General features: G+C 42.6%; 1 protein-coding gene and 6 pseudogenes across 9 annotated transcripts in view; all 7 read right to left on the reverse strand.

Annotated features, from left to right (window-relative positions):
* LOC311013230 (protocadherin alpha-C2-like) overlaps window positions 1-27,639 on the reverse strand; it is a gene marked incomplete at its 5' end in the record, with an annotated part of 181,695 nt that overhangs the window by 129,091 nt on the left and 24,965 nt on the right. The window contains one exon of one of the 3 annotated variants that reach the window (XM_084009223.1): window positions 25,164-27,456. The exons of the other annotated variants lie outside the window; for them this stretch is intronic. Coding sequence (XP_083865349.1) covers window positions 25,164-27,449 — 2,286 coding nt within the window. Of the gene's footprint in view, window positions 1-25,163; window positions 27,457-27,639 lie in introns of those variants that run through there. 3 annotated transcript variants of the gene reach the window in all.
* On the reverse strand, window positions 645-2,989 carry LOC311013257 (protocadherin alpha-3 pseudogene; annotated as a pseudogene). Its single transcript has one exon. The product of its transcript is annotated as a protocadherin alpha-3 pseudogene (transcript).
* LOC311013337 (protocadherin alpha-3 pseudogene) lies at window positions 3,665-6,043 on the reverse strand (annotated as a pseudogene). The gene has a single exon. The product of its transcript is annotated as a protocadherin alpha-3 pseudogene (transcript).
* LOC311013245 (protocadherin gamma-C3 pseudogene) lies at window positions 6,833-9,241 on the reverse strand (annotated as a pseudogene). Its single transcript has one exon. The product of its transcript is annotated as a protocadherin gamma-C3 pseudogene (transcript).
* LOC311013338 (protocadherin beta-15 pseudogene) lies at window positions 9,338-14,094 on the reverse strand (annotated as a pseudogene). The gene is made up of 3 exons: window positions 13,273-14,094; window positions 9,641-10,339; window positions 9,338-9,355 (listed from the first exon to the last, which is right to left on the reverse strand). The product of its transcript is annotated as a protocadherin beta-15 pseudogene (transcript).
* LOC311013340 (protocadherin alpha-3 pseudogene) lies at window positions 15,603-17,468 on the reverse strand (annotated as a pseudogene). Its single transcript has 2 exons — window positions 17,456-17,468; window positions 15,603-17,227 (listed from the first exon to the last, which is right to left on the reverse strand). The product of its transcript is annotated as a protocadherin alpha-3 pseudogene (transcript).
* LOC311013341 (protocadherin beta-15 pseudogene) lies at window positions 18,603-24,548 on the reverse strand (annotated as a pseudogene). Its single transcript has 3 exons — window positions 22,182-24,548; window positions 18,800-18,961; window positions 18,603-18,608 (listed from the first exon to the last, which is right to left on the reverse strand). The product of its transcript is annotated as a protocadherin beta-15 pseudogene (transcript).

Raw genomic sequence — 27,639 nt, forward strand, 5'->3', positions numbered from 1 at the left:
GCTAAGCTCGTGTAACGCTGAGACATCACATTACACTGACACCATGTGTTCTTATTTCTCACTGCAGAAATGTAAAGGCTGTACTGCACATTACTTCAATGTGTGAGGGTCGCCTAAGCCACCGCTTTGTGTGTGTGCAACCTGTTGTAATTCAATATACCCCTTCGATTAAAACGTCACATTTTGTTCCTGTTCTTCAAATGTAAATTGTAATTGTTGAGTGAAAGTGGGCAGGGTTTCCCTACTGCCATACTGTAATTGCTAGATATTTATAGTTTTCTATTTTTTTCATGGGCTGCTGGCTATGCGAAACACTATTGATTGAGCATACTTGTCAGATGTCAGACAATGGCAGAAGCTTGTGAAAGGGCACATATACTGTATGCGAAATCAACATAAAACAATCACAAAATAAAACGTTTCTATTCACTGTTTCTATCACTCCCAAAGAAACAGTATACACAGACGATCACAATTGATCTGATGAGGTTGATGAAGGAATTGACAAATCAATCTTAAAAATGTCATAATCGCCATGGAGAAACAATGGGAGCCATACAAATCTAATGGCATATCAAGCAACACATTGTATAGTTGATATGATTAGAAATCATAGCTACAGTTAGTCAGCTCAGAGTTTGCACTTAAATATGCCTTACCTCTCCAGATGCCAGTCTCCTGTCAGGGAGCACTAGTGTGTTTGCATGGCTGCCCGGGACTATAGTAGATCCTATACTCATTCTGGGTCCAACCAACATGTACCGCTTGTCTCCAGATCTGTACTGGATGCTGTGACACAGTGTCCCGTCATAGTTTGGGTCTTGTAAGTACTTTGATGTGTAGTCTGGGGATGATTTAGAGCACTGCATTGCAATCAGCACGATGATGCTGATGAGGAAAAGTGCTGAAACTGAGCCCAAAGTTATCATCAGGTAAAAAGTCACGTTATTGTCCTCCTCCACATTTGCTGAACTTTTAACATCAGAAGCAGCAAACGCCTCTTTGGGCTCCACGAGTTTGACAACCACAGTAGCTGTTGCTGAGAGTGAAACGTTGCCGTTGTCTTTCACCAGTATGACCAGTTTCTGCTCAGCCTCGTCTGTCTCTGTGAATGAGCGAAGTGTTCTGATCTGTCCTGTATAGCGGTCCAAAGCAAAGAGACTGTGGTCAGTGACTTCCTGCAGTGAAAACAGCAACCAGCCGTTATATCCTATATCAGCGTCATAGGCTCTGACTTTAGTCACCAAGTGTCCTGCGTTCACGTTGCGGGGAATCTCCTCCACACCTTCAGCAGAACTGTTAGAGCTGACTGGATACAGGATGACTGGAGCGTTATCGTTCTGATCCAGAATGAACACGTTCACTGTGACGTTGCTGCTTAGTGACGGAGATCCAGAATCTGTGGCAACAACTTGGAACCTGAACGTTTTCACTGTTTCAAAGTCAAAACTTTTTAGAGCTAAAATATCTCCACTTTCAGAATTAATGTTTAGAAATGACGTCACTTTATTATCTCTGCCTGCTTCTCCGTAAATATGATATGAAATAAGAGCGTTGTCGCCTTCATCACGATCAGAGGCTTTTACTGAAAATACTGAGGACCCAGGGCTGTTGTTCTCTGGGATGTAAAAAACATAGGGGCTTGATGAAAACTCTGGACTATTGTCATTTACATCTGATACTACAACGCTTATGGTTTTTTCAGTTGAAAATGACGGATAACCTGAGTCCTTTGCCATGATTGTGACATCAAATTGTGAAACGGCTTCCCTGTCCAACTGTGATCTGGTTACAACTGCGTACATGTTTTCTTGTAATGATGGAGACAGAGAAAAGGGCACGTCTTCTTTAATTGTGCAAATGACTTTGCCATTGATTCCAGAGTCTAAGTCACTGACGCTTATCAGGGCCACTGTGGTTCCTATCTTTGAATCCTCCTTGATAGAGCTAGAAAATGATGTCACTTCTATCTCAGGTGCATTATCATTGACATCAACGACATTTATTACAACACTTTTGTCTGCAGTTAGAGGAACTGGTCCTTTATCAGACGCTTGAATGTCAATTTCAAAACTTTTACTTTCCTCGAAATCTATCTGACCGATTACTTTAACTTCACCAGTGTTTGCGTCAATGTTAAAGACATCCATCAATTTTGAATCAACTTCGTTTCCAAATGAATATATTATTTCACTGTTTGCACCCTGGTCCGGATCTGTTGCATTCACCTGAATCACCACAGTGCCAACGAGAACGTTTTCTTTAAGTGTAGCAGAATACAACTCTTTGGTAAACACCGGGGAGTTGTCGTTGACGTCAAGTACATCCACAATAATGTCGGTAGTGCCCGACTTCGCCGGTTTGCCTCCATCAACGGCTGTGACGCGCAACTTAATCTTCCCGACTGTTTCTCGATCCAACTGCTTCTGCAGAACTAAAAACGGTACTTTACGGTCCTCGCCTCTATCCTTCACCTCTAATCTGAAAAAGTCGTTATGGATGAGTTTATACTGCTGGATGGAGAATTGGCCTACGTCGGCGTCGCGCGCAGCTTGCAGTTGAAATCTCGCTCCTGGTAAGGCCGACTCGGAGATCTCGAGCCTTTTTTCTTTCTCTGGAAAAACAGGCGAGTGGTCATTTATATCGAGTATTTCCACAGCCACGTAGTGGATCTCCAGCGGGTTTTCCAGCACGGTTTTCAGGTTGATTAAACATGGGCTGGTCCGGTCGCACACCTCCTCCCTGTCTATTCTCCTCTTCACATACAATATACCATCGTTTTGATTGACTTGAAACAGGGGCTCAGTTGAGCCTGCTACAATGCGATATCCCCTGTCTTTGAGTGCACTCTTATCTAGCCCCAAATCCTTAGCTATATTCCCGACGACGGTTTCTTCTTTGACCTCCTCAGATATGGAATATCGGATCTGCGCAAAAGCTCCGCTCCCTAAAATATCCAAAACGACCATGAAGGCAATCCAATACTGTCGCTGCCCCCAAGCGTCGCGTCCTCTTTGTTCCATAGCTTGAAGGCGACGAAAAATAGTCCATTAACTACGCCGTGATATCAATGAAACTCACTCCGCCGTGTTTCCAAACGATGTCCAACGTCTGTTCCAAAAACGGCTGGAAATAAAACGCACTCGTCTGCCTCTCGCAATCTTAAACTCGAGCATGCTGAGTGGAATGCAAGGTCTCCGTCGAAATAACGCCCGTGACGTGAAACGCAGCCAGATGCACAGAATGACTGAACTACACTGACACCAAGCGTTGAAATTGTTATTCACACACATTGCAGTACTGGTCGGGTCAATGACTTCTTCAAATATTCAGAGGGAATATATTTCCACATTTAGACTATTTTGACTGTTTTACAGAGAGGAAAGGCACGTTTTGCAACCTTGTTTTTTTTTGCATTCCGAGAATACAAAAACAATTGATCAGATGATGTCACCACTCGTCATAACCACAGCTGCCAATACATTGCAAAAGATCACAGTCCGAGCGCCATTGAACACAATATGACTGAATAGGCATAGAACATACACCGCGATCAGAAGTAGGAAGCTGTTGTAGGAAAATATCAAATACATTGTAAATGCTGGTTGTGAGGAAGGTGTAGTTTCCCTGCTATTCCAGAAAGTCACTGCTGGATGTATGCTTTTCAAAACGTTTTGCATGTTGGGATGGAGGAAAAAAATCGAAAAGGTAATCTTACCTCTCCAGATGCCAGTCTCCTGTCAGGGAGCACCAGTGTGTTTGCATGGCTGCCCGGGACTATAGTAGATCCTATACTCATTCTGGGTCCAACCAACATGTACCGCTTGTCTCCAGATCTGTACTGGATGCTGTGACACAGTGTCCCGTCATAGTTTGGGTCTTGTAAGTACTTTGATGTGTAGTCTGTGGATGATTTAGAGCACTGCATTGCAATCAGCACGATGATACTGATGAGGAAAAGTGCTGAAACTGAGCCCAAAGTTATCATCAGGTAAAAAGTCACGTTATTGTCCTCCTCCACATTTGCTGAACTTTTAACATCAGAAGCAGCAAACGCCTCTTTGGGCTCCACGAGTTTGACAACCACAGTAGCTGTTGCTGAGAGTGAAACGTTGCCGTTGTCTTTCACCAGTATGACCAGTTTCTGCTCAGCCTCGTCTGTCTCTGTGAATGAGCGAAGTGTTCTGATCTGTCCTGTATAGCGGTCCAAAGCAAAGAGACTGTGGTCAGTAACTTCCTGCAGTGAAAACAGCAACCAGCCGTTATATCCTATATCAGCGTCATAGGCTCTGACTTTAGTCACCAAGTGTCCTGCGTTCACGTTGCGGGGAATCTCCTCCACACCTTCAGCAGAACCGTTAGAGCTGACTGGATACAGGATGACTGGAGCGTTATCGTTCTGATCCAGAATGAACACGTTCACTGTGACGTTGCTGCTTAGTGACGGAGATCCAGAATCTGTGGCAACAACGTGGAACTGGAACGTTTTCAGTTTTTCAAAGTCGAAACTTTTTAGCGCTAAGATATCCCCATTTTCACTGTTAACATTCAGAAAGGACGTAAACAAATGCTCTCCGCCTCTGTCCCTTAATATATGATATGAAATAATAGCATTACTACCCTCGTCGTCATCACGGGCTGTCACTGATAAAATAGACGCTCCCGGTCTATTATTCTCAGTTATGTAGAACGTATATGGGCTCTGTGTAAATACTGGGACGTTGTCATTCACATCCGACACAACGATGTTTATAGTTTTTTCTGTTGATAAGGATGGTTCGCCTGCGTCTTTACCTACAATTGTTACGTCATAGTGCGACTGAATTTCTCGATTTAAAAGCTGTTTTGTTACCAGAGAATACATGTTATTTTGTGAAGATGGGGAGAGAATGAAAGGAAGATCTTGTCTTATAAAACACATAACTTTTCCGTTGAGACCAGAGTCCGAGTCTTTAACGCTGATTAAGGCCACCGTGCTTCCTATTTTTGAATCTTCCGGGAGCGCTCGCGAAAATGACGTCACTTCAAGCTCTGGTGCGTTATCGTTCACGTCAACAATATGTATAATAACACTTTTGTCCGTAGATAGTGTTGCCAAAGCTTTATCGGACGCCTGTATATCAATTTCGTATCTGCTACATTCTTCAAAATCTATTGCACCTGCCACGGTAATTTCTCCAGTCATTGGATTCAGATCAAAACGTGCGCTTGCTTGTGTATCCACGTCATTTCCAAACGAATATACAACTTCACCATTTATGCCTTCATCCAAATCTGTCGCATTAACTTGGATCACAGTTGTACCAAGAGGAGAATTTTCTTTGAGCTGCACACTGTATGAGTCCTGGGTGAAAACCGGGGCGTTATCATTCACATCGAACACGTCAACAATTAATGTCATGTTACCGGATAGCGGAGGTTTACCTCCATCAATAGCTGTCAGAAGTAACACGTGTGTCTTTGCAGATTCTCTGTCAAGTGGCTTTTGAAGAATTAAACTCGGAGTTTTACGGTCCTCGCCGCGATCTTTCACCTCTAAGCGGAAATGCTCATTCTGACTCAACTTATACTGCTGAACGGATAATGAACCACTGTCAGCATCGCGCGCAGCCTTTAACTGGAATTTTGCTCCCGGTGATGCAGATTCAGAAATCTCTAACATCTTTTTATTTTCCGGGAAGCTTGGCGCGTGGTCGTTCACATCCAGAATCTCCACTGCTACGTAATGCACCTCCAGTGGATTTTCTAACACGGTTTTTAAGTCGATTAGACAAACCTTGCTTCGGTCGCACACTTCCTCTCTGTCAATCTTTCGGTTCACGTACAAGACACCATCGTCCTGATTGACTCGAAAGGGGGGCTCTGTCGTGCCGTAGACAATTCGGTACCCCCTCTCTTTCAGTGTGCTCTTATCGAGACCTAAATCCTTTGCAATATTTCCAACAGCAGTTCCTTCTTCCACTTCCTCGGAGATGGAATATCGGAATTGACCCGAAGCTCGACTCACAAATATAACCAAAACCATCACGTAGGCAACCAATTGTGTCCGCTGTCTCCCTGTTTGGCTTCGTCTTTGTTCCATGATGTGAAGATGAAACATAAAAAAAAACAGCTTTCAAAGAACTATATTTTCAACGTCCAATACCTCCGTGACATCCAGTCACATTCGTTGTCATAATCCAACCATTCGGAGACCGAGCATTATATTTTTTTAAAAGCTAAATTGTGTATCCAAGCCGTCAGCACGTCTGAGGTTCTGAGCATGATGGTGTTGGAGGAAGGGGATGGAGCTAGTGGCCGTGACGACAACGTGGAAACATTATTTGTTATTATACTGACACCAAGTGATCGAAAATCACACTGCAGAATTGGATTTGAAGTAATGGCGAAATGTATTAAAAAGTCGACTTAACAATGAACACAAGCGATCTGCAACAATCCTACGTATGAAGAAAATATGCCTCCTTCGTTTAACAGATAGTCCATAGATATATAACTTTCACTTTACATCGCATCACCGATTATTGCCATGCTTCAAATGAGAGTGTCGTATTTTGCCAAAAAAAGAGGGGCCCGGATAAGAAATCACTCAGCACCATGGACAGCGACAGCCTGCATTAGGCTCAACGGCGAGTAATGGAAGCGTTTTCTTCCCAACCACCACACGATTGCATTTAACAATTACATCCCACAAATGCATATCACACAAAATACATTAGTTGTGTACTCAAAAGATTCGAAAGCAATTCATTAATTTATAATGTATAAATCCGGCGCAGTTATTCATACACAAGTAGGCTGTTAAAAAGGTTAGGACAAAGAGTCAAACTATTCATCTTACCTCTCCAGATGCCAGTCTCCTGTCAGGGAGCACTAGTGTGTTTGCATGGCTGCCCGGGACTATAGTAGATCCTATACTCATTCTGGGTCCAACCAACATGTACCGCTTGTCTCCAGATCTGTACTGGATGCTGTGACACAGTGTCCCGTCATAGTTTGGGTCTTGTAAGTACTTTGATGTGTAGTCTGGGGATGATTTAGAGCACTGCATTGCAATCAGCACGATGATACTGATGAGGAAAAGTGCTGAAACTGAGCCCAAAGTTATCATCAGGTAAAAAGTCACGTTATTGTCCTCCTCCACATTTGCTGGACTTTTAACATCAGAAGCAGCAAAGGCCTCTTTGGGCTCCACGAGTTTGACAACCACAGTAGCTGTTGCTGAGAGTGAAACGTTGCCATTGTCTTTCACCAGTATGACCAGTTTCTGCTCAGCCTCGTCTGTCTCTGTGAATGAGCGAAGTGTTCTGATCTGTCCTGTATAGCGGTCCAAAGCAAAGAGACTGTGGTCAGTAACTTCCTGCAGTGAAAACAGCAACCAGCCGTTATATCCTATATCAGCGTCATAGGCTCTGACTTTAGTCACCAAGTGTCCTGCGTTCACGTTGCGGGGAATCTCCTCCACACCTTCAGCAGAACCGTTAGAGCTGACTGGATACAGGATGACTGGAGCGTTATCGTTCTGATCCAGAATGAACACGTTCACTGTGACGTTGCTGCTTAGTGACGGAGATCCAGAATCTGTTGCAACAACGTGGAACTGGAACGTTTTCACTGTTTCAAAGTCGAAACTCTTTAGCGCCAAAATATCTCCATTTTCCGGATTGATATTAAGAAATGACACTACTTTATTTTCATAACCTGCATTTCTGAGAATATGATAGGATATACGTGCATTATCTCCCTCGTCACGATCAGACGCTCCTACGGAAAACACAGACGCTCCTGGAGTGTTATTTTCCATGATGTAGAAAGTATAGGGGTTGACTAAAAACTTGGGACTGTTATCATTCATATCTGACACAAATACGCTTATAGTCTTTTCGGATGTTAAGGCTGGCTCACCGGCGTCTTTAGCGATTATTGTAATATCATACATTGCTTGCTGCTCCCTGTCCAGATGTGACTTAGTGACAACGGCAAACATGTTATCTTGTATTGATGGAGTTAACGTAAAGGGGCTGTCTTCGGCGACGTAGCTAATTATTTTGCCATTCATTCCGGCGTCTAAATCTGTAATGCTAATTAGCGCCACGGTTGTTCCCGGTCTGGAGTCCTCTGAAACGGCACTTGACAACGATGCCACTTCTATTTCAGGAGAATTGTCGTTCATGTCTCCGATTTTAATGATAACACTTTTATCTGTTCGGAATGGAATGATTCCCTTATCCGAAGCCTGTATATCAATGTCATAACTGTCTTGATCCTCATAGTCTACACGACCCTTCACAACGATCTCCCCAGTGACAGAGTCGATATTAAATAGGTCGCGGATTTTACCTTTTACATCATTGCCAAATGAATAAACAACTTCCCCATTTTGGCCCTCGTCCAGATCGGTTGCGTTAACTTGGATCACCGTTGTGCCAACTGGGGCGTTTTCTTGTAGCACGGCCGAGTATATGTCCTTTATAAACACTGGCATATTGTCATTAACATCAAGGACGTCTATGTATATGTCAACGGTGCCTGTCTTTGGGGGATTTCCGCCATCTATAGCCGTCAACTTCAATGTATGGGTGCGTTTGACCTCCCTGTCGAGCTGTTTCTGTAATTGTAGAATTGGGGTTTTACCATCTCTCCCGCGATCTTTAATCTCTAAACGAAAGTGGTCATTCTGACTGATTTTATACTGCTGGACGGAGTTTGTACCGCCATCAGGATCGTGGGCATTTTGCAACTGATATCGCGCACCTGGCAACGCAGATTCCCAGATCTCCAGCCTCTTTGTTTTTTCCGGAAATGTGGGAGAGTGGTCGTTTAAATCTCTGATCTCCACGGTGACATAGTGTACTTCTAGAGGGTTTTCGAGAACAGTTTTAAGGTTAATTAAACACACACTGCTCTCCTTGCATACTTCCTCTCTGTCTATTTTATAGTTCGTATAAAGAACCCCGTCATTCTCATTTACCTTGAAAAGCGGCTCAGTCGAGCCGGACATAATACGAAATCCCCGCTGCTTCATCACATTCAGGTCAATTCCCAAATCTTTCGCTATATTCCCAACAACACTTCCCTCTTTGAGCTCTTCGGGTATAGAGTATCTCAGTTGTGCCGAAGCACCTCTGAAAAACAAAATAAAAATAAAAAAGGCCAGCCAATGTGGTCGCTGTCGCCATAACTCCCATCCTCTTTGTTTCATGTTTTGAGGTAATAGTACGAATCCGAACGTGTCCAGCATTCTCCAGCTCTAGATTTTCTTCTCCATCACGACACAAAATACGTGAACTTCTTCTTGGAATGTATTTTACAAAATGCAAAAACGTTTGCCGAGCGGTTATTTCAGGTCTGCCAGCTAAATATTGTCCAACCACACTGAACGTAGGGGAGGACTCGTGTATCCTGCGCTGAGACGCTATGAGGCGTTATACTGATAACGTACTGCCACCCTGTGAATATGTGCGATAATGCATTTCATCACGTTAAACTGGTCGCTACTAAATGTGTCTGTATGTGTTCAATAAGAGAAAATCCTCCCATGTGGGTTCCGTTTAAATCTGATTTCAGCACCATGGTGGAGGACAGTGATGACAACATAGAACGAAAAATGCGCATGTAGCCAATATGAATATTTACTCACCTCTCCAGATGCCAGTCTCCTGTCAGGGAGCACTAGTGTGTTTGCATGGCTGCCCGGGACTATAGTAGATCCTATACTCATTCTGGGTCCAACCAACATGTACCGCTTGTCTCCAGATCTGTACTGGATGCTGTGACACAGTGTCCCGTCATAGTTTGGATCTTGTAAGTACTTTGATGTGTAGTCTGTGGATGATTTAGAGCACTGCATTGCAATCAGCACGATGATGCTGATGAGGAAAAGTGCTGAAACTGAGCCCAAAGTTATCATCAGGTAAAAAGTCACGTTACTGTCCTCCTCCACATTTGCTGAACTTTTAATATCAGAAGCAGCAAACGCCTCTTTGGGCTCCACGAGTTTGACAACCACAGTAGCTGTTGCTGAGAGTGAAACGTTGCCGTTGTCTTTCACCAGTATGACCAGTTTCTGCTCAGCCTCGTCTGTCTCTGTGAATGAGCGAAGTGTTCTGATCTGTCCTGTATAGCGGTCCAAAGCAAAGAGACTGTGGTCAGTAACTTCCTGCAGTGAAAACAGCAACCAGCCATTATATCCTATATCAGCGTCATAGGCTCTGACTTTAGTCACCAAGTGTCCTGCGTTCACGTTGCGGGGAATCTCCTCCACACCTTCAGCAGAACCGTTAGAGCTGACTGGATACAGGATGACTGGAGCGTTATCGTTCTGATCCAGAATGAACACGTTCACTGTGACGTTGTTGCTTAGTGACGGAGATCCAGAATCTGTGGCAACAACGTGGAACTGGAACGTTTTCAGTGTTTCAAAGTCAAAACTTTTTAATGCCAAAATATCTCCATTTTCGGAGTTGATGTTCAGATTTAATGAATGAAGTTTGTTATCTTCTTTTCCATTTCTTAAAATGTGATATAAAACATGAGAATTATCACCCTCATCGCGGTCTGATGCCCTCACAGAAAACACTGAAGCTCCAGGAGAGTTGTTCTCAGTGACATAATACGTATAAGGGCTAGATGAAAACTCTGGTCTATGATCATTCACATCTGATACAACAATAGTAATGCTTTTTTTAGAAGACAATGGTGGTACACCCGCATCTTTTGCAACTATTGTAACATCATATATGGACTGCTTTTCTCTATCCAGGGGCGATTTTGTGACTATAGAATACATGTTTTCTTGTGCTGAAGGTGATAATATGAAAGGTACATCTTCATTAAAAGAGCAAATTACTTTCCCGTTAAGACCAGAGTCTTTATCAAGAACACTGATTAATGCCACAGTGGTTCCTAGTCTTGCATCCTCTGGTATTGCCCTTGAAAATGATGTAACCTCTATATGTGGGGTGTTATCATTCAAATCAACAATATTGACCAACACACTTTTATCTGTTCTCAAAGGAGCTGGTGCTTTATCAGATGCCTGTATATCAATTTCATAACTTTCCTCTAATTCAAAATCTATCAGACCTTGAACAATAATGTCGCCTGTATTTGGATCTACATTAAAAAGTTCACGTATTCTGCTATTAACATTCTTTCCTAATGAATACATAATCTCTCCATTAGATCCCTCATCTAAATCGGAAGCATTTACTCTTATAATTGTTGTGCCAATGGGAACATTTTCTTCCAAATTTACAGAGTATGTCTCTTCGTTGAAAACTGGCATGTTGTCATTGACATCTAAAACGTCAACAGTAATTTCAGCTGTTCCAGATTTACTCGGTTTCCCTCCATCAACGGCCGTAAGGAGCAATTTATGACTCTTCTTTGTTTCCCTATCGAGCGTCTTCAGTAACACTAATATCGGTATCTTTCCATCCTTTCCACGATCTTTGACTTCCAACCGAAAATGATCATTAGGACTAAGTTTATACTCCTGGACCGAAAACGGACCAACATCAGGGTCGTGTGCTGCTTGCAGCTGGAGGCGCAAGCCTGGTAGAACGGACTCTGAAATTTCGAGGCGGGACTCCTTCGTTGAGAAGGTGGGCGAGTGGTCGTTCACGTCCAGCACCTCTACAGTCACATAATGAATTTCCAGAGGGTTTTCCAGCACCGTTTTTAAATTGATCAAGCACACACTGCTCCGCTCACAAACCTTGTCCCTGTCAAGTATTCGGTCGACATACAATAACCCGTCGTTCTGGTTTACATGGAAAAATGACTCCGTTGAACCCTCAACAATACGGCATCCTCTCACTTTCAACGTGCTCTTCTCTAAGCCCAAATCCTTCGCTATATTGCCAACAACAGTTCCTTCTTTAACCTCCTCGGCGATAGAATATCGTATCTGCGCCGAAGCTCCGCCGAAAAAAACAAATAACGATAGAATGAAAGCGATCCATCGCCATTGTTCTCTCGATGTCCCAAGTCTCTTCTGCTCCATAACTAGCTGGGGAAAAAATATCCCAATGAATCAGAATACCGATTCCTTCTTCAAGTGAGCGATAGACTTAAAACAGTAGGCGCAGTCCCAGTGTACTATTAATATCGCAGATGCGGAATATTCCGTTTGAGTGTGAAGTATGCATCCAGCACTAAAATGTGAAACCCATCCCACAAAGGGGAGGATCCATTTCTCTGACAAAAGGCTTCTCCTGGAGCTCATTTCTGCTCACATACTGACACCAAGTGATCACTAGTCCGACTCTATCTTCACAAATGTAACACAATTTATGTTTTTGATATTTTTTATATTTTAAAAATAATACTACTGATTAAATTGATGCGGTTTCAGCACCATAGATAGCGACATTATCACTCAATGTCTTAATGCGGTTTCAGCACCATAGATAGCGACATTATCACTCAAACTCCTCATTCCCCCAAACAACACTTGTTCAATCACAACAAAAATAAATGTGTTTGTGTGTTCTCGTGTTGTGAAGTGTAATGGAGAGGCATTAGGAAGTAAACAGTATACCGAAGTGTCAGCCATGTAAATCAGCTTACCTCTCCAGATGCCAGTCTCCTGTCAGGGAGCACTAGTGTGTTGGCATGGCTGCCCGGGACTATAGTAGATCCTATACTCATTCTGGGTCCAACCAACATGTACCGCTTGTCTCCAGATCTGTACTGGATGCTGTGACACAGTGTCCCGTCATAGTTTGGGTCTTGTAAGTACTTTGATGTGTAGTCTGTGGATGATTTAGAGCACTGCATTGCAATCAGCACGATGATACTGATGAGGAAAAGTGCTGAAACTGAGCCCAAAGTTATCATCAGGTAAAAAGTCACGTTATTGTCCTCCTCCACATTTGCTGAACTTTTAACATCAGAAGCAGCAAACGCCTCTTTGGGCTCCACGAGTTTGACAACCACAGTAGCTGTTGCTGAGAGTGAAACGTTGCCGTTGTCTTTCACCAGTATGACCAGTTTCTGCTCAGCCTCGTCGGTCTCTGTGAATGAGCGAAGTGTTCTGATCTGTCCTGTATAGCGGTCCAAAGCAAAGAGACTGTGGTCAGTAACTTCCTGCAGGGAAAACAGCAACCAGCCGTTATATCCTATATCAGCGTCATAGGCTCTGACTTTAGTCACCAAGTGTCCTGCGTTCACGTTGCGGGGAATCTCCTCCACACCTTCAGCAGAACCGTTAGAGCTGACTGGATACAGGATGACTGGAGCGTTATCGTTCTGATCCAGAATGAACACGTTCACTGTGACGTTGCTGCTTAGTGACGGAGATCCAGAATCTGTGGCAACAACGTGGAACTGGAACGTTTTCACTGTTTCAAAGTCAAAACTTTTTAGAGCTGTGATGTGTCCATTATCAGAGTTTACATTTAGGAACGATGTTAGATCATTTCCTCGAGCAATATGATAAGAAATAGCTGCATTGTCATTAGCATCATAATCCGTTGCGCTTACAGCGAATATCGACGCACCTGCAACGTTATTTTCTACCAGGTAAAACTGTAATGGATTTTGTTGGAAACGTGGCCTGTTGTCGTTTACATCTGATATCTGGATACTTAGCGTTTTAACAGTAGATAAGGGAGGTTCACCACAATCTGTGGCTTTTATTGTTATTTCATAATGTGACACTTTCTCTCGATCCAAAAATGCCTTTGTGACAACTGAATATATGTTTTCTTTATAAGAAGGTTTTAATTCAAAAGGCACTTCCTCCATAATGCTTGAGATGATTTTGCCGTTTACACCAGAGTCTTTATCTGTCACACTAATAAGTGAAATAACTGTACCAGGCTTTGAGTCTTCAGACACCGTATTTGACAGTGACGTGACTTCTATTTCCGGCGGGTTATCGTTAACGTCTTTTACCTTTACGACGACCCTGCACCTGCTTGTTAACGGAGGCGTTCCCTTGTCAGATGCCTGGATATCTAGTTTATACATCTCAGATTCCTCAAAATCCACGACTCTTTTTAATTTAATTTGTCCAGTTGAACGATCCAATTCAAATATCTCGTAGACTTTGCGTGCTAATGTTTTGCTAAAACTGTACTCTATTTCTCCGTTAGTCCCTTCATCTGGATCTGTTGCGTTCACTGTTGTTACAATAGTACCAACTGGGAGGTTTTCATATAGTTGTAATTCATAAGTTTCACGACTAAATATTGGCCGATTATCATTTACATCAAGAACAATAATAGAAACATTTAGCGTCCCAGATCTTTGAGGTTTACCGCCATCGACCGCTGTTACAAATAGCGTGTGTTTATTCTTTTGTTCTCTGTCTAAGGACTTCTTCAGCACTAGAAATGGCATTTTATCTTCATCACTTTGGATAATTTCTATTTCAAAGTGATCATTTGACGTTAATGTATATGTGCGGATAGAATTAATTCCAGCATCGGGATCGCGGGCCGCATGTAATTCAAATCGCGTTCCTGGAGATGCATGCTCAAATATTTCAAATTGCTGTTCCTTTTCGGAGAAAGTGGGTGAGTGGTCGTTCACATCAGTGATTTCTACAATTACATGGTGCATTTCCAAAGGATTTTCAACGAGGACTTTCAGCTCCATCAGACACACACCAGTACCGTGACACAGCGCCTCCCTGTCGATCTTTTTACAGACCTGTAAGTCGCCATTGTCCGGGTTTACCTCGAAAAAAACATCCTTAAATCCAGACACAACGCGAATTCGCCGATCAACCAGAGAGGTTTTGTCCAGCCCAAGATCCTTGGCAACATTTCCAACAACGGTGCCTTCTTTCATTTCCTCCGGCACAGAGTACCTCAATTCAGCTAGCGTCTGCCTTCCGAAAATCAGCAGTAACGAAAAATAAAAAACAAACCAGCAATCGTTTCTGGACCGATACCCTCTTTCACTCTCCATCGTTACGACATCCACACAGGAGCCTTTTTGCAGCAAATCAATTATCTGTGTCCGACCCGTTTACTATTGCATGTGTAGAAAACACACATCTCTCATCCAACTCGCACCCTTAAATCAGTTGTATCCTCTGCTGTGAGGTGCCAAACAAAAGCTTCATTGGAGGAGGGACTGTGTCCTGGTTAGCCTTATTGATGTAACAGTGACACCAAGAGGGCAACATTTTACACTATTTACTGTCTTTAAAATGGCAAATTTGTCTATTTACTTTGGTCAGAAATCACCTGCACATATCACTTAAGAACTGGAGATGAATCATGTTGTGCAAAAACAGCAGGATCACAAGCGCATAATGATGTGGACAGGGCTCCAACATCCTTGGTTCCATGCTTGTTATTGGTTATATCCAGCCTTTTTTCTGTCTAAACTGTCTTTAATAATTTTTGCCTTGAAACAATGCTGATGAATACTACAAATACACATACATAGCAGCATAGCAGTGTTGGCAGGTGTTGTATAAAGTGTAATCCGATCTTAGATTGGTGGCAAAGCTTTTCACATACATGTTCCCAAAGAGATGGTGCAATTAAATTAGGCATTTACTTTAACTATTCTGTCACTGCATGACAAGTCCATGAACTTCAAATATTCTGATGAATGGAAAACGCCACACTTGCTACATTTTAAAGCCTTACCTCTCCAGATGCCAGTCTCCTGTCAGGGAGCACTAGTGTGTTGGCATGGCTGCCCGGGACTATAGTAGATCCTATACTCATTCTGGGTCCAACCAACATGTACCGCTTGTCTCCAGATCGGTACTGGATGCTGTGACACAGTGTCCCGTCATAGTTTGGGTCTTGTAAGTACTTTGATGTGTAGTCTGGGGATGATTTAGAGCACTGCATTGCAATCAGCACAATGATGCTGATGAGGAAAAGTGCTGAAACTGAGCCCAAAGTTATCATCAGGTAAAAAGTCACGTTATTGTCCTCCTCCACATTTGCTGAACTTTTAACATCAGAAGCAGCAAACGCCTCTTTTGGCTCCACGAGTTTGACAACCACAGTAGCTGTTGCTGAGAGTGAAACGTTGCCGTTGTCTTTCACCAGTATGACCAGTTTCTGCTCAGCCTCGTCTGTCTCTGTGAATGAGCGAAGTGTTCTGATCTGTCCTGTATAGCGGTCCAAAGCAAAGAGACTGTGGTCAGTAACTTCCTGCAGTGAAAACAGCAACCAGCCGTTATATCCTATATCAGCGTCATAGGCTCTGACTTTAGTCACCAAGTGTCCTGCGTTCACGTTGCGGGGAATCTCCTCCACACCTTCAGCAGAACCGTTAGAGCTGACTGGATACAGGATGACTGGAGCGTTATCGTTCTGATCCAGAATGAACACGTTCACTGTGACGTTGCTGCTTAGTGACGGAGATCCAGAATCTGTGGCAACAACGTGGAACTGGAACGTTTTCAGTGTTTCAAAGTCGAAACTTTTTAGCGCCAAAATATCTCCATTTTCAGAGTTTATATTTAAGAAAGATGTTACATAATGATCTCTCGCAATGTGGTATGAAATGGCAGCATTGTCTTTGGCGTCATTGTCATTTGCGCTTACAGAGAATATTGATTTTCCAGCGACGTTATTTTCTACAAGATACAAATGTAATGGATTTTGGGAGAATTGTGGTACATTATCGTTTACATCTGATATCTGAATATTTAGCGTTTTAACAGTAGATAAGGGAGGTTCACCACAATCCGTGGCTTTTATTGTTATTTCAAAATGTGACACCGTCTCTCGATCCAAATATCCCTTTGTTACAACTGAATACGTGTTTTCCTTATAAGAAGGTTGTAACTTAAAGGGAACTTCCTCGACTACGCGTGTGATAATTTTTCCGTTTACACCAGAGTCTTTATCCGTCACACTAATTAATGCAATTACGGTTCCAGGCTTCGAATCTTCAGAAACTCTATTTGACAGTGATGTAACTTCTATTTCTGGTGGATTATCATTGACGTCTTTAATCTTTATTATCACTCTACACCGGCTCGTTAATGGAGGCGATCCTTTGTCAGATGCCTCAACATCTAATTTATAGTTCTCCGAAACCTCAAAATCAACGACTCCTTTCATTTTAATTTGTCCACTTAAACTGTCTAATTCAAAGATGTCGTAAACATTACGTGCTAATGTTTTGCTAAGGCTGTACTCTATTTCTCCGTTAGTCCCTTCATCTGGATCTGTTGCATTCACTCTTGTAACAGTCGTGCCAAGTGAGACGTTTTCATATATTTCTGTTTGGTAAGTTTCTTGACTAAATATTGGCCGATTATCATTTGCATCAAGAACAATAATAGACACATTTAGTGTCCCGGATCTTTGAGGTTTACCTCCATCCACTGCTGTTACAAATAGAACGTGATTATTCTTTTTTTCCCTGTCTAAGGACTTCTTTAGCACTAGAAATGGTATTTTATCTTCATCGCTCTGACTAACCTCTATTTCAAAGTGATCGTTTGACGTTAACGTGTACGTACGGATAGAGTTCATACCAGCATCGGGATCGCGGGCTGCATGCAGTTCGAATCGACTTCCCGGAGGCGTATTTTCTGCTATTTCAAATTTCTGTTCCTTTTCAGGAAAACTGGGAGAATTATCATTCACATCAGTAATTTCTATAACTACATAGTGTATTTCCAAAGGATCTTCAACGAGGATTTTCAGCTCAAGTACGCATGCGCCACTTCCCCGACACAGCTCTTCCCTGTCAATCTTGTTACGGATCTGTAAGGCACCTTTGTCCGGATTCACCTCGAAAAAAACGTCCTTAGATCCAGATACAACGCGAAATCGTCGATCAATTAAAGATGATTTGTCCAGCCCAAGATCCTTGGCAACATTTCCAACAGCTGTACCTTCTTTGATTTCCTCCGGGATAGAGTACCTCAATTCAGCCAAAGCCCTTTTCCCGAAAATCAGCAGCAAGGATACATGAAAAACGAACCAATAATAGTCACTTGAACGATATCGTCTTTCACTCCCCATCGTTATTCGCAAACACGTTTACACGCAGGAGTCTGTGACTAATCAAATGCGTACAGCCGACCTGTTTAGTTTGTAATGTTAAGGGGAAAAAACAAGACACCATGTCTGCCCACTCGCACGCTGAACTCATAACCATCCTCTGCTGTGAGGTGCCAAACAAAAGCCTTCTTAGGGGAGGGACTGTGTCCCTCATACGGTTATTGATGTAACAGTGACACCAAGAGGGCTACATTTCACACCGGCGTACATACTTTGGTCCGGAAATCAACCTCGCGATATCACGAAAGAAGCAGAGACAAATCTGCTGTGAACCGATATGTTCTTGTTTTGTGTTCTCTCTGCAACACACACACACACACACACACACACACACACACACACACACACACACACACACACACACACACACACACACACACACACAAAGCAAACCCTTCGAAATGGTAATTTAAAGGACCTGCCAAAGAAAGATAAAACTACACATTTATGTTTTTTTTACAATGTTTTTTTTAAAGATTTGATCATATTCTTGCTAAAACATGAAATATATGCATTTCAGCACCATGGATAGCGACGCCAAGCAGACATGCAACCCTTTTCACCACGTTGTGAGTTGTTAACCACTATGCCTTTATCCAATCAGAACTAAAACACAAATTACAACAGCATTTTAACTTACAGCACACCAATGTAGGCGGCATTCTTTTTTAATGTAACTAACTCTTGTTCTTTTGAAAATAGAAGACAGAATTGCATATGTCACAAACATGTCTGGATGTAATTTTAACATGCACCTAAAAGAAAACGCTGCCACACTTGCTGTTTTAAAGTCTTACCTCTCCAGATGCCAGTCTCCTGTCAGGGAGCACTAGTGTGTTGGCATGGCTGCCCGGGACTATAGTAGATCCTATACTCATTCTGGGTCCAACCAACATGTACCGCTTGTCTCCAGATCTGTACTGGATGCTGTGACACAGTGTCCCGTCATAGTTTGGGTCTTGTAAGTACTTTGATGTGTAGTCTGTGGATGATTTAGAGCACTGCATTGCAATCAGCACGATGATACTGATGAGGAAAAGTGCTGAAACTGAGCCCAAAGTTATCATCAGGTAAAAAGTCACGTTATTGTCCTCCTCCACATTTGCTGAACTTTTAACATCAGAAGCAGCAAACGCCTCTTTGGGCTCCACGAGTTTGACAACCACAGTAGCTGTTGCTGAGAGTGAAACGTTGCCGTTGTCTTTCACCAGTATGACCAGTTTCTGCTCAGCCTCGTCTGTCTCTGTGAATGAGCGAAGTGTTCTGATCTGTCCTGTATAGCGGTCCAAAGCAAAGAGACTGTGGTCAGTAACTTCCTGCAGTGAAAACAGCAACCAGCCGTTATATCCTATATCAGCGTCATAGGCTCTGACTTTAGTCACCAAGTGTCCTGCGTTCACGTTGCGGGGAATCTCCTCCACACCTTCAGCAGAACCGTTAGAGCTGACTGGATACAGGATGACTGGAGCGTTATCGTTCTGATCCAGAATGAACACGTTCACTGTGACGTTGCTGCTTAGTGACGGAGATCCAGAATCTGTGGCAACAACGTGGAACTGGAACGTTTTCACTGTTTCAAAGTCAAAACTTCTAAGTGCTGTGATGTGTCCATTATCAGAATTTATATTTATTAATGATGTTACATCATGATCACTCCTTCCTCGCACAACATGATAAGAAATAGCTGCGTTTTTATCCAAATCTTTGTCTTTTGCGCTTATAGAAAATATTGCCCCTCCAGCAAGGTTATTTTCTACCAGGTAAAACTGGAATGGATTTTTTTCGAAATGTGGACTGTTGTCATTCACATCTGATATCTCAATGCTGAGTGTTTTAAATGTAAATAAAGGGGGTTCGCCGCAATCTGTGGCTTTTATTCTTATATCATAATGTGAAACTTCTTCTCGATCCAAAAAACCCTTTGTAACAACTGAATATATGTTATCCCTGTAAGAATGCTTTAATTCAAAAGGCACATCTGAGGTTATCTGCAAGATAATTTTTCCATTGACACCAGAGTCTTTATCTGTCACGCTAATGAGTGAAATTACTTTACCAGGTTTTGAATCTTCAGAAACTGTATTTGACAGTGATGTAACTTCTATTTCTGGTGGATTATCATTGACATCTTTTATTTTTATGATTACTCTACAACGTCCTGTTAATGGAGGCGTTCCTTTGTCAGATGCCTCAACATCTAGTTTATAAATCTCTGATTCTTCAAAATCCACGACTCTTTTCAATTTAAATCGGCCCGTTAACCTATCCACTTCAAAGATGTCGTAAACGTTGCGTGCTAAAGCTTTGCTAAGACTGTACTCTATTTCTCCGTTAGTCCCTTCATCTGGATCTGTTGCATTCACTCTTGTGACAGTAGTACCAACTGCGAGGTTTTCGTATATTTCTATTTGGTAAGTTTCTTGACTAAATATCGGACGATTATCATTAATGTCGAGAACAATAATAGACACATTTAGTGTCCCGGATCTTTGAGGTTTACCTCCATCGACCGCTGTTACAAATAGCGTGTGATTATTCTTTTGTTCTCTGTCTAAGGACTTCTTTAGCACTAGAAATGGTATTTTATCTTCATCGCTCTGACTAACATCTATTTCAAAGTGATCGTTTGACGTCAGTGTATATTTACGGATAGAGTTCGTGCCGGTGTCGGGATCTCGGGCCGCATGCAGCTGGAATCGCGTTCCCGGAGGTGTATGTTCTGCTATTTCAAATTGCTGTTCCTTTTCAGGAAAGCTAGGGGAGTGATCATTTACATCAGTTATTTCTACGAAGACATAGTGCATTTCCAACGGCTCTTCGGCGAGGACTTTCAGCTCCATCAGGCACACACCAGTACCGTGACACAGCGCCTCTCTGTCGATCTTTTTACAGACCTGTAAGTCGCCATTGTCCGGGTTAACCTCGAAAAAAACATCCTTGGATCCAGACACAACGCGAAATCGCCGATCAATCAGAGAGGTTTTGTCCAGCCCAAGATCCTTGGCAACGTTTCCAACAACGGTGCCTTCTTTCATTTCCTCCGGCACAGAGTACCTCAATTCAGCTAGCGTCTGCCTTCCGAAAATCAGCAGTAACGAAAAATAAAAAACAAACCAGCAATCGTTGCTCGAGCGATACCGTCTTTCACTCTCCATCGTGAAACAACAACGTATAGCTGCCTGTTTCTGCAACAAATCAAATCTCTATGTCTGAGGACCATACGGTCTCATTCAATTCCCGCTCCCATAATGCGACCTCTGCTGTGAAGTAGCGAACAAAAGCTTCGTTAGAGGAGGAACGAAGCTTTTTTTCTTGGCCTCGTTGATGTTACAGTGACACCAAGAGGACAACATATATACCACATTAAATCAAAGAGGTGTACTGCGATACATGTTTTGTCAGAACATCTATTTGAACAGATGGAGACAAACTTCGAGAAACAATGTTATTATAAGTAACTAAAGCTGAATGATATGTAATATTTCTTTCTCATGATCTAAACAGTTGAAGCTGCTCTATGTTGATGCAAATCAAGAACAAACATTAGTTGTAGTTCACTTATTATTTGTGTTAGTATTTCCCCCTGATTTAATTCAGTACCATGGACAGCGATCACTGCTCTTCTCGTAACCGAAAGAGTTCTGTGTTCAGTTATAAAGCCCTTTTCAATATGATGGGAGAAAATGCATTCCTACCGCCAACGGGAGGTTTAAAGATAGGCGTATTTATATAGTATTGCTTTCCTTTACAGTGTGACACAGCTATAAGAAATATGTCTGATAATCACAATGTTCTTGATTATACACATGTACAGAAGAGAAAAGTTATAGTAAATTGAAAGCAATACTGGAAAAATAACCCAAACCTCAACTGGCAGATGCACAAGTCTTGTTACAAAAACATCCGAACAACACTTTTGTCAAAGATAGTACAACACTGTTAAAGAAAATGAATTACTGTGACACACAGATCTGAGCAGGCGGTGTCTAGCTCTCCCTGACATGCTTTGCATTTTGTGGTTTGTTTTGATTTTTTTCCTTTGGCAACTTGCTTGTTCATTGTTGTGACTTAAAGAGGGTTTTAAAATGTGTTAATCTTCGTATAGACACACTGACAAGGGAAGTGTTTGGTCATGAACACTTTTTGAAGCACTACAAACATTTCAATCAAAAGTCTTACCTCTCCAGATGCCAGTCTCCTGTCAGGGAGCACTAGTGTGTTTGCATGGCTGCCCGGGACTATAGTAGATCCTATACTCATTCGGGGTCCAACCAACATGTACCGCTTGTCTCCAGATCTGTACTGGATGCTGTGACACAGTGTCCCGTCATAGTTTGGGTCTTGTAAGTACTTTGATGTGTAGTCTGGGGATGATTTAGAGCACTGCATTGCAATCAGCACGATGATACTGATGAGGAAAAGTGCTGAAACTGAGCCCAAAGTTATCATCAGGTAAAAAGTCACGTTATTGTCCTCCTCCACATTTGCTGAACTTTTAACATCAGAAGCAGCAAACGCCTCTTTGGGCTCCACGAGTTTGACAACCACAGTAGCTGTTGCTGAGAGTGAAACGTTGCCGTTGTCTTTCACCAGTATGACCAGTTTCTGCTCAGCCTCGTCTGTCTCTGTGAATGAGCGAAGTGTTCTGATCTGTCCTGTATAGCGGTCCAAAGCAAAGAGACTGTGGTCAGTAACTTCCTGCAGTGAAAACAGCAACCAGCCGTTATATCCTATATCAGCGTCATAGGCTCTGACTTTAGTCACCAAGTGTCCTGCGTTCACGTTGCGGGGAATCTCCTCCACACCTTCAGCAGAACCGTTAGAGCTGACTGGATACAGGATGACTGGAGCGTTATCGTTCTGATCCAGAATGAACACGTTCACTGTGACGTTGCTGCTTAGTGACGGAGATCCAGAATCTGTGGCAACAACGTGGAACTGGAACGTTTTCAGTGTTTCAAAGTCAAAACTTTTAAGCGGCAAAATATCTCCACTTTCAGAATTAATGTTTAGAAATGACGTCACTTTATTCGCATGAACTGCATCTCTGAGAATATGATAGGAAATGAGAGCATTATCTCCCTCGTCACGATCAGACGTGGTTATAGAAAATATAGACACTCCTCGAGGGTTATTCTCTTTCACATAAAAATTGTATTGGCTCATTGAAAATGCTGGGCTGTTATCGTTGACGTCGGATACAACAACTCGTAATATCTTTTCAGATGTTAGGGCTGGTTCACCTGCGTCTTTTGCGATTATTACCACATCATAAATCGATTGGTTTTCCCTGTCAAGCTGTGACTTTGTCACGACAGCGTACATGTTGTGCTGTATTGAGGGCGTTAAGGTGAAAGGGACATCGCCTTTTACAAAGCTGAGAACTTTCCCATTCAGTCCAGAGTCCAGGTCGCTAATGCTAAGAAGCGCTACCGTCGTCCCCGGTCTGGAATCCTCTGGAATTTTGTCAGAAAGTGACGCCACCTCAATTACAGGTGCATTGTCATTTTCGTCCTTAATGTTTACGGTGACGCTTTTATCAGTTCTTAGTGGAACTGCACCACTGTCAGATGCTTGAATATCTATCTCGTAACTGTCATCCACTTCGTAGTCTAATTGTCCTTTCACAGTTATTTCACCTGTGATCGAGTCGACATGAAACAGTTCACGTACATTATTATTTACATCACCGAAGGAATAGCTCACATCTCCATTTAAACCGTCGTCTTTGTCTGTTGCATTTAGTCTTGTGACTATTGTTCCAATCGGCGAATTTTCGTTTATCTCTACAGAATACTCATCTTTTGTAAAAACCGGCGCATTATCGTTCACATCTAGCACATCTATAAGTATCTCCATGGTCCCCGATTTCGGAGGTTTACCTCCATCCAGGGCCGTGAGCAGTAGCTTGTGGCTGCTAGAGGCCTCTCTGTCTAATGGACTTTGTAATTTTAAAATAGGAACTTTGCCATCTTTCCCCCGATCTTTCACTTCCAGCCGAAAATGATTATTTGGACTTAGAATGTACTGTTGAACGGAATTCACACCGCCATCCGGATCAAGAGCAGCTTGCAACTGGAATCTGGTTCCAGGCAAAGTGGACTCCGAAATATCCAGTCTTTTGTTGTTCTCTGGGAAAGATGGCGAGTGGTCATTTACGTCTAACACTTCCACTGCAACATAATGGATCTCCAGTGGGTTCTCTAGCACGGTCTTAAGGTTCATCAAACACACACTGGTCCGCTGGCATATTTCTTCACGGTCTATTTTACGATTTACGTATAAAATCCCATCATTTTGATTTACCTGGAAAAGGGGTTCAGTGGAGTCGGAAACAAAACGAAATCCCCGTGCTTTTAATACAGCTGGATCTACTCCGAGATCCGCTGCGATATTCCCAACGGCAGTCCCTTCTTTGATCTCTTCCGATATCGAATATTTTATCTGTCCCGATGCTGTGCCGAAAATCAAACTGAAAGCCAGCACGAGAGCCAGCCATTTCCTTCCTTTTCGCCGGGAGTTCTGTCCGCTTTGTTCCATTGTCTGGTGTCGATATTCGGTGAATACCAAGTGATGCAGACTGTTTACATGTCCATTAGTTAAAGAAACATCCCCGCTTGCATTGCGCTCGAGTTGTGAAAACGAGAAAAATCACCGCAACATAGCATTCGAAGGATATAGGTCTGCCCTCCTGCTGCTCCAGAGACAGTTTCACAGACCAATGGAAGATGAACTGCTGTGATGCGTATTTCTGGTTGTTTAGTGCCACCATGCGATTCGAACACACACACACGGATTCATCTCAACACAATCCTACAACCAAACACGGGGAGACTCACCGGTCGTCTCTCATGACAGCAAGGCTCAGCAAGTCAGGTTCACACAAGAAAGCAAATGTTACCATCTTGGAACCATCTCAATTTAAGCTGTGTACATCTCATACAGTTTTTAGAGATGATGAAAGCAATACTATTCAATACGTTCCTTTTAACATTGCATATCATTTTGACAGGTTCATGTCCTTCAGCACCATGGACAGCAGTCGCAAATAACGCACAGCATTTGCCTCCAATAACAAAATGAGTTCTTTGTTTAAACAAACTCTAACTAAATATTCAGAAACACTGCAACATCTACAAACGTTTCAATCAAAAGTCTTACCTCTCCAGATGTCAGTCTCCTGTCAGGGAGCACTAGTGTGTTTGCATGGCTGCCCGGGACTATAGTAGATCCTATACTCATTCTGGGTCCAACCAACATGTACCGCTTGTCTCCAGATCTGTACTGGATGCTGTGACACAGTGTCCCGTCATAGTTTGGGTCTTGTAAGTACTTTGATGTGTAGTCTGGGGATGATTTAGAGCACTGCATTGCAATCAGCACGATGATACTGATGAGGAAAAGTGCTGAAACTGAGCCCAAAGTTATCATCAGGTAAAAAGTCACGTTATTGTCCTCCTCCACATTTGCTGCACTTTTAACATCAGAAGCAGCAAACGCCTCTTTGGGCTCCACGAGTTTGACAACCACAGTAGCTGTTGCTGAGAGTGAAACGTTGCCGTTGTCTTTCACCAGTATGACCAGTTTCTGCTCAGCCTCGTCTGTCTCTGTGAATGAGCGAAGTGTTCTGATCTGTCCTGTATAGCGGTCCAGAGCAAAGAGACTGTGGTCAGTAACTTTCTGCAGTGAAAACAGCAACCAGCCGTTATATCCTATATCAGCGTCATAGGCTCTGACTTTAGTCACCAAGTGTCCTGCGTTCACGTTGCGGGGAATCTCCTCCACACCTTCAGCAGAACCGTTAGAGCTGACTGGATACAGGATGACTGGAGCGTTATCGTTCTGATCCAGAATGAACACGTTCACTGTGACGTTGCTGCTTAGTGACGGAGATCCAGAATCTGTGGCAACAACTTGGAACTGGAACGTTTTCAGTGTTTCAAAGTCGAACATTTTTAGAGCTGAGATGTGTCCATTATCAGAATTTACATTTAGGAAAGACAGTATGTCATTCTGTCTCCCTTCTCTTGGTATATGATATGAAATTACAGCATTGTCATTCAAGTCTTTGTCCGTTGCGCTTACAGAGAAAATTGAATTACCGGCAACATTATTTTCTACAAGATAAAACTCTAAAGGAGTTTGTTGGAAATGTGGCCTGTTGTCGTTTACATCTGATATCTCAACACTTATTGTTTTAACAGTAGATAAGGGAGGTTCACCACAATCGGTGGCTTTTATTGTTATTTCATAATGTGACACTTCCTCTCGATCCAAAATTCCCTTTGTTACAATTGAATATATGTTCTCCTTATAGGAGGGTTTTAATTCAAAAGGCACGTCTGATGTTATGCTTGATATTATTTTTCCGTTGACACCAGAATCTTTATCTGTCACACTAAGTAGTGAAATAACTGTACCAGGCTTTAAGTCTTCAGACACTGTATTTGACAGTGATGTAACTTCTATTTCTGGTGGATTATCGTTTACATCTATTATCTTTATAATAACTCTGGACTCACCAGTTAATGGTGATGTTGCTTTATCAGATGCCTCAACATCCAATTTATAAACCTCGTTTTCTTCATAGTCCACAACTCCTTTAACTGTAATCTCTCCAGTTAATTTGTCTAATTCAAAAATGTCATATATTTTTCTCTTCAATGTTTTTCCAAGACTGTATTCTATTTCCCCGTTAGTGCCTTGATCTGGATCCGTTGCATTCATTTTAACTATCAACGTGCCGACTGGAGTATTTTCATATAATTCTATTGGGTAAATCTCCTGACTGAATATCGGACGATTATCATTAACGTCGAGAACAATAATAGAGACATTGAGTGTTCCTGATCGTGGAGGTTTTCCTCCATCAACTGCTGTAACCAGTAGCGTGTGTTTGTCCTTTTGTTCTCTGTCTAACGATTTCTTCAGCACTAAAAATGGTATTTTGTCCTCATCGCTCTGACGGATGTCTAATTCAAAGTGATTATTTGACGTTAAAGTGTACGTACGAATAGCGTTAATTCCAGCATCGGGATCTCGAGCAGTGTGCAGTTGGAATCGCTTTCCTGGTAATGTTTGTTCACCGATTTCAAATATCTGTTCCTTTTCAGGGAAACTAGGAGAGTGATCATTTACATCAGTGATTTCTACAATCACGTAGTGTATTTCCAGAGGGTTTTCAACGAGGATTTTTAGCTCCGTCAGGCACGCACCGCTGCCCTGACAGAGCTCCTCTCTGTCTATATGCTCGTGGACGTACAATGCTCCATTATTCTGGTTCACCTCAAAAATAGCACTCTTACTTCCAGACACAACACGGAACCGTCGAGCAGTCAAAGAGTTGATATCCAGGCCAAGATCTTTCGCTACATTTCCAACCACAGTTCCCTCTTGGACCTCCTCGGGAATAGAGTACCTTGTCTGCGCCAAAGCCTGTTGTCCCATCAGCAATAGAGCCAGATAAAAAACAAACCGGGAGCCGTCCTTTGTCCGTGATTTTGTATCGGTCCCCATCGTTATCCAACAACACATGTACACAAAGGAAGCTGTGACTTCGACAAACTATTATCTACGTCCAACCGGCTGAATGTCGCATATTTGCAAAACGCGTATCGTGACTCCGTCGGGTAGTGTA

The sequence above is a fragment of the Eutrigla gurnardus genome, assembly GCF_963514095.1.
Source record: "Eutrigla gurnardus genome assembly, chromosome: 5".
Classification (NCBI taxonomy): domain Eukaryota; kingdom Metazoa; phylum Chordata; class Actinopteri; order Perciformes; family Triglidae; genus Eutrigla; species Eutrigla gurnardus.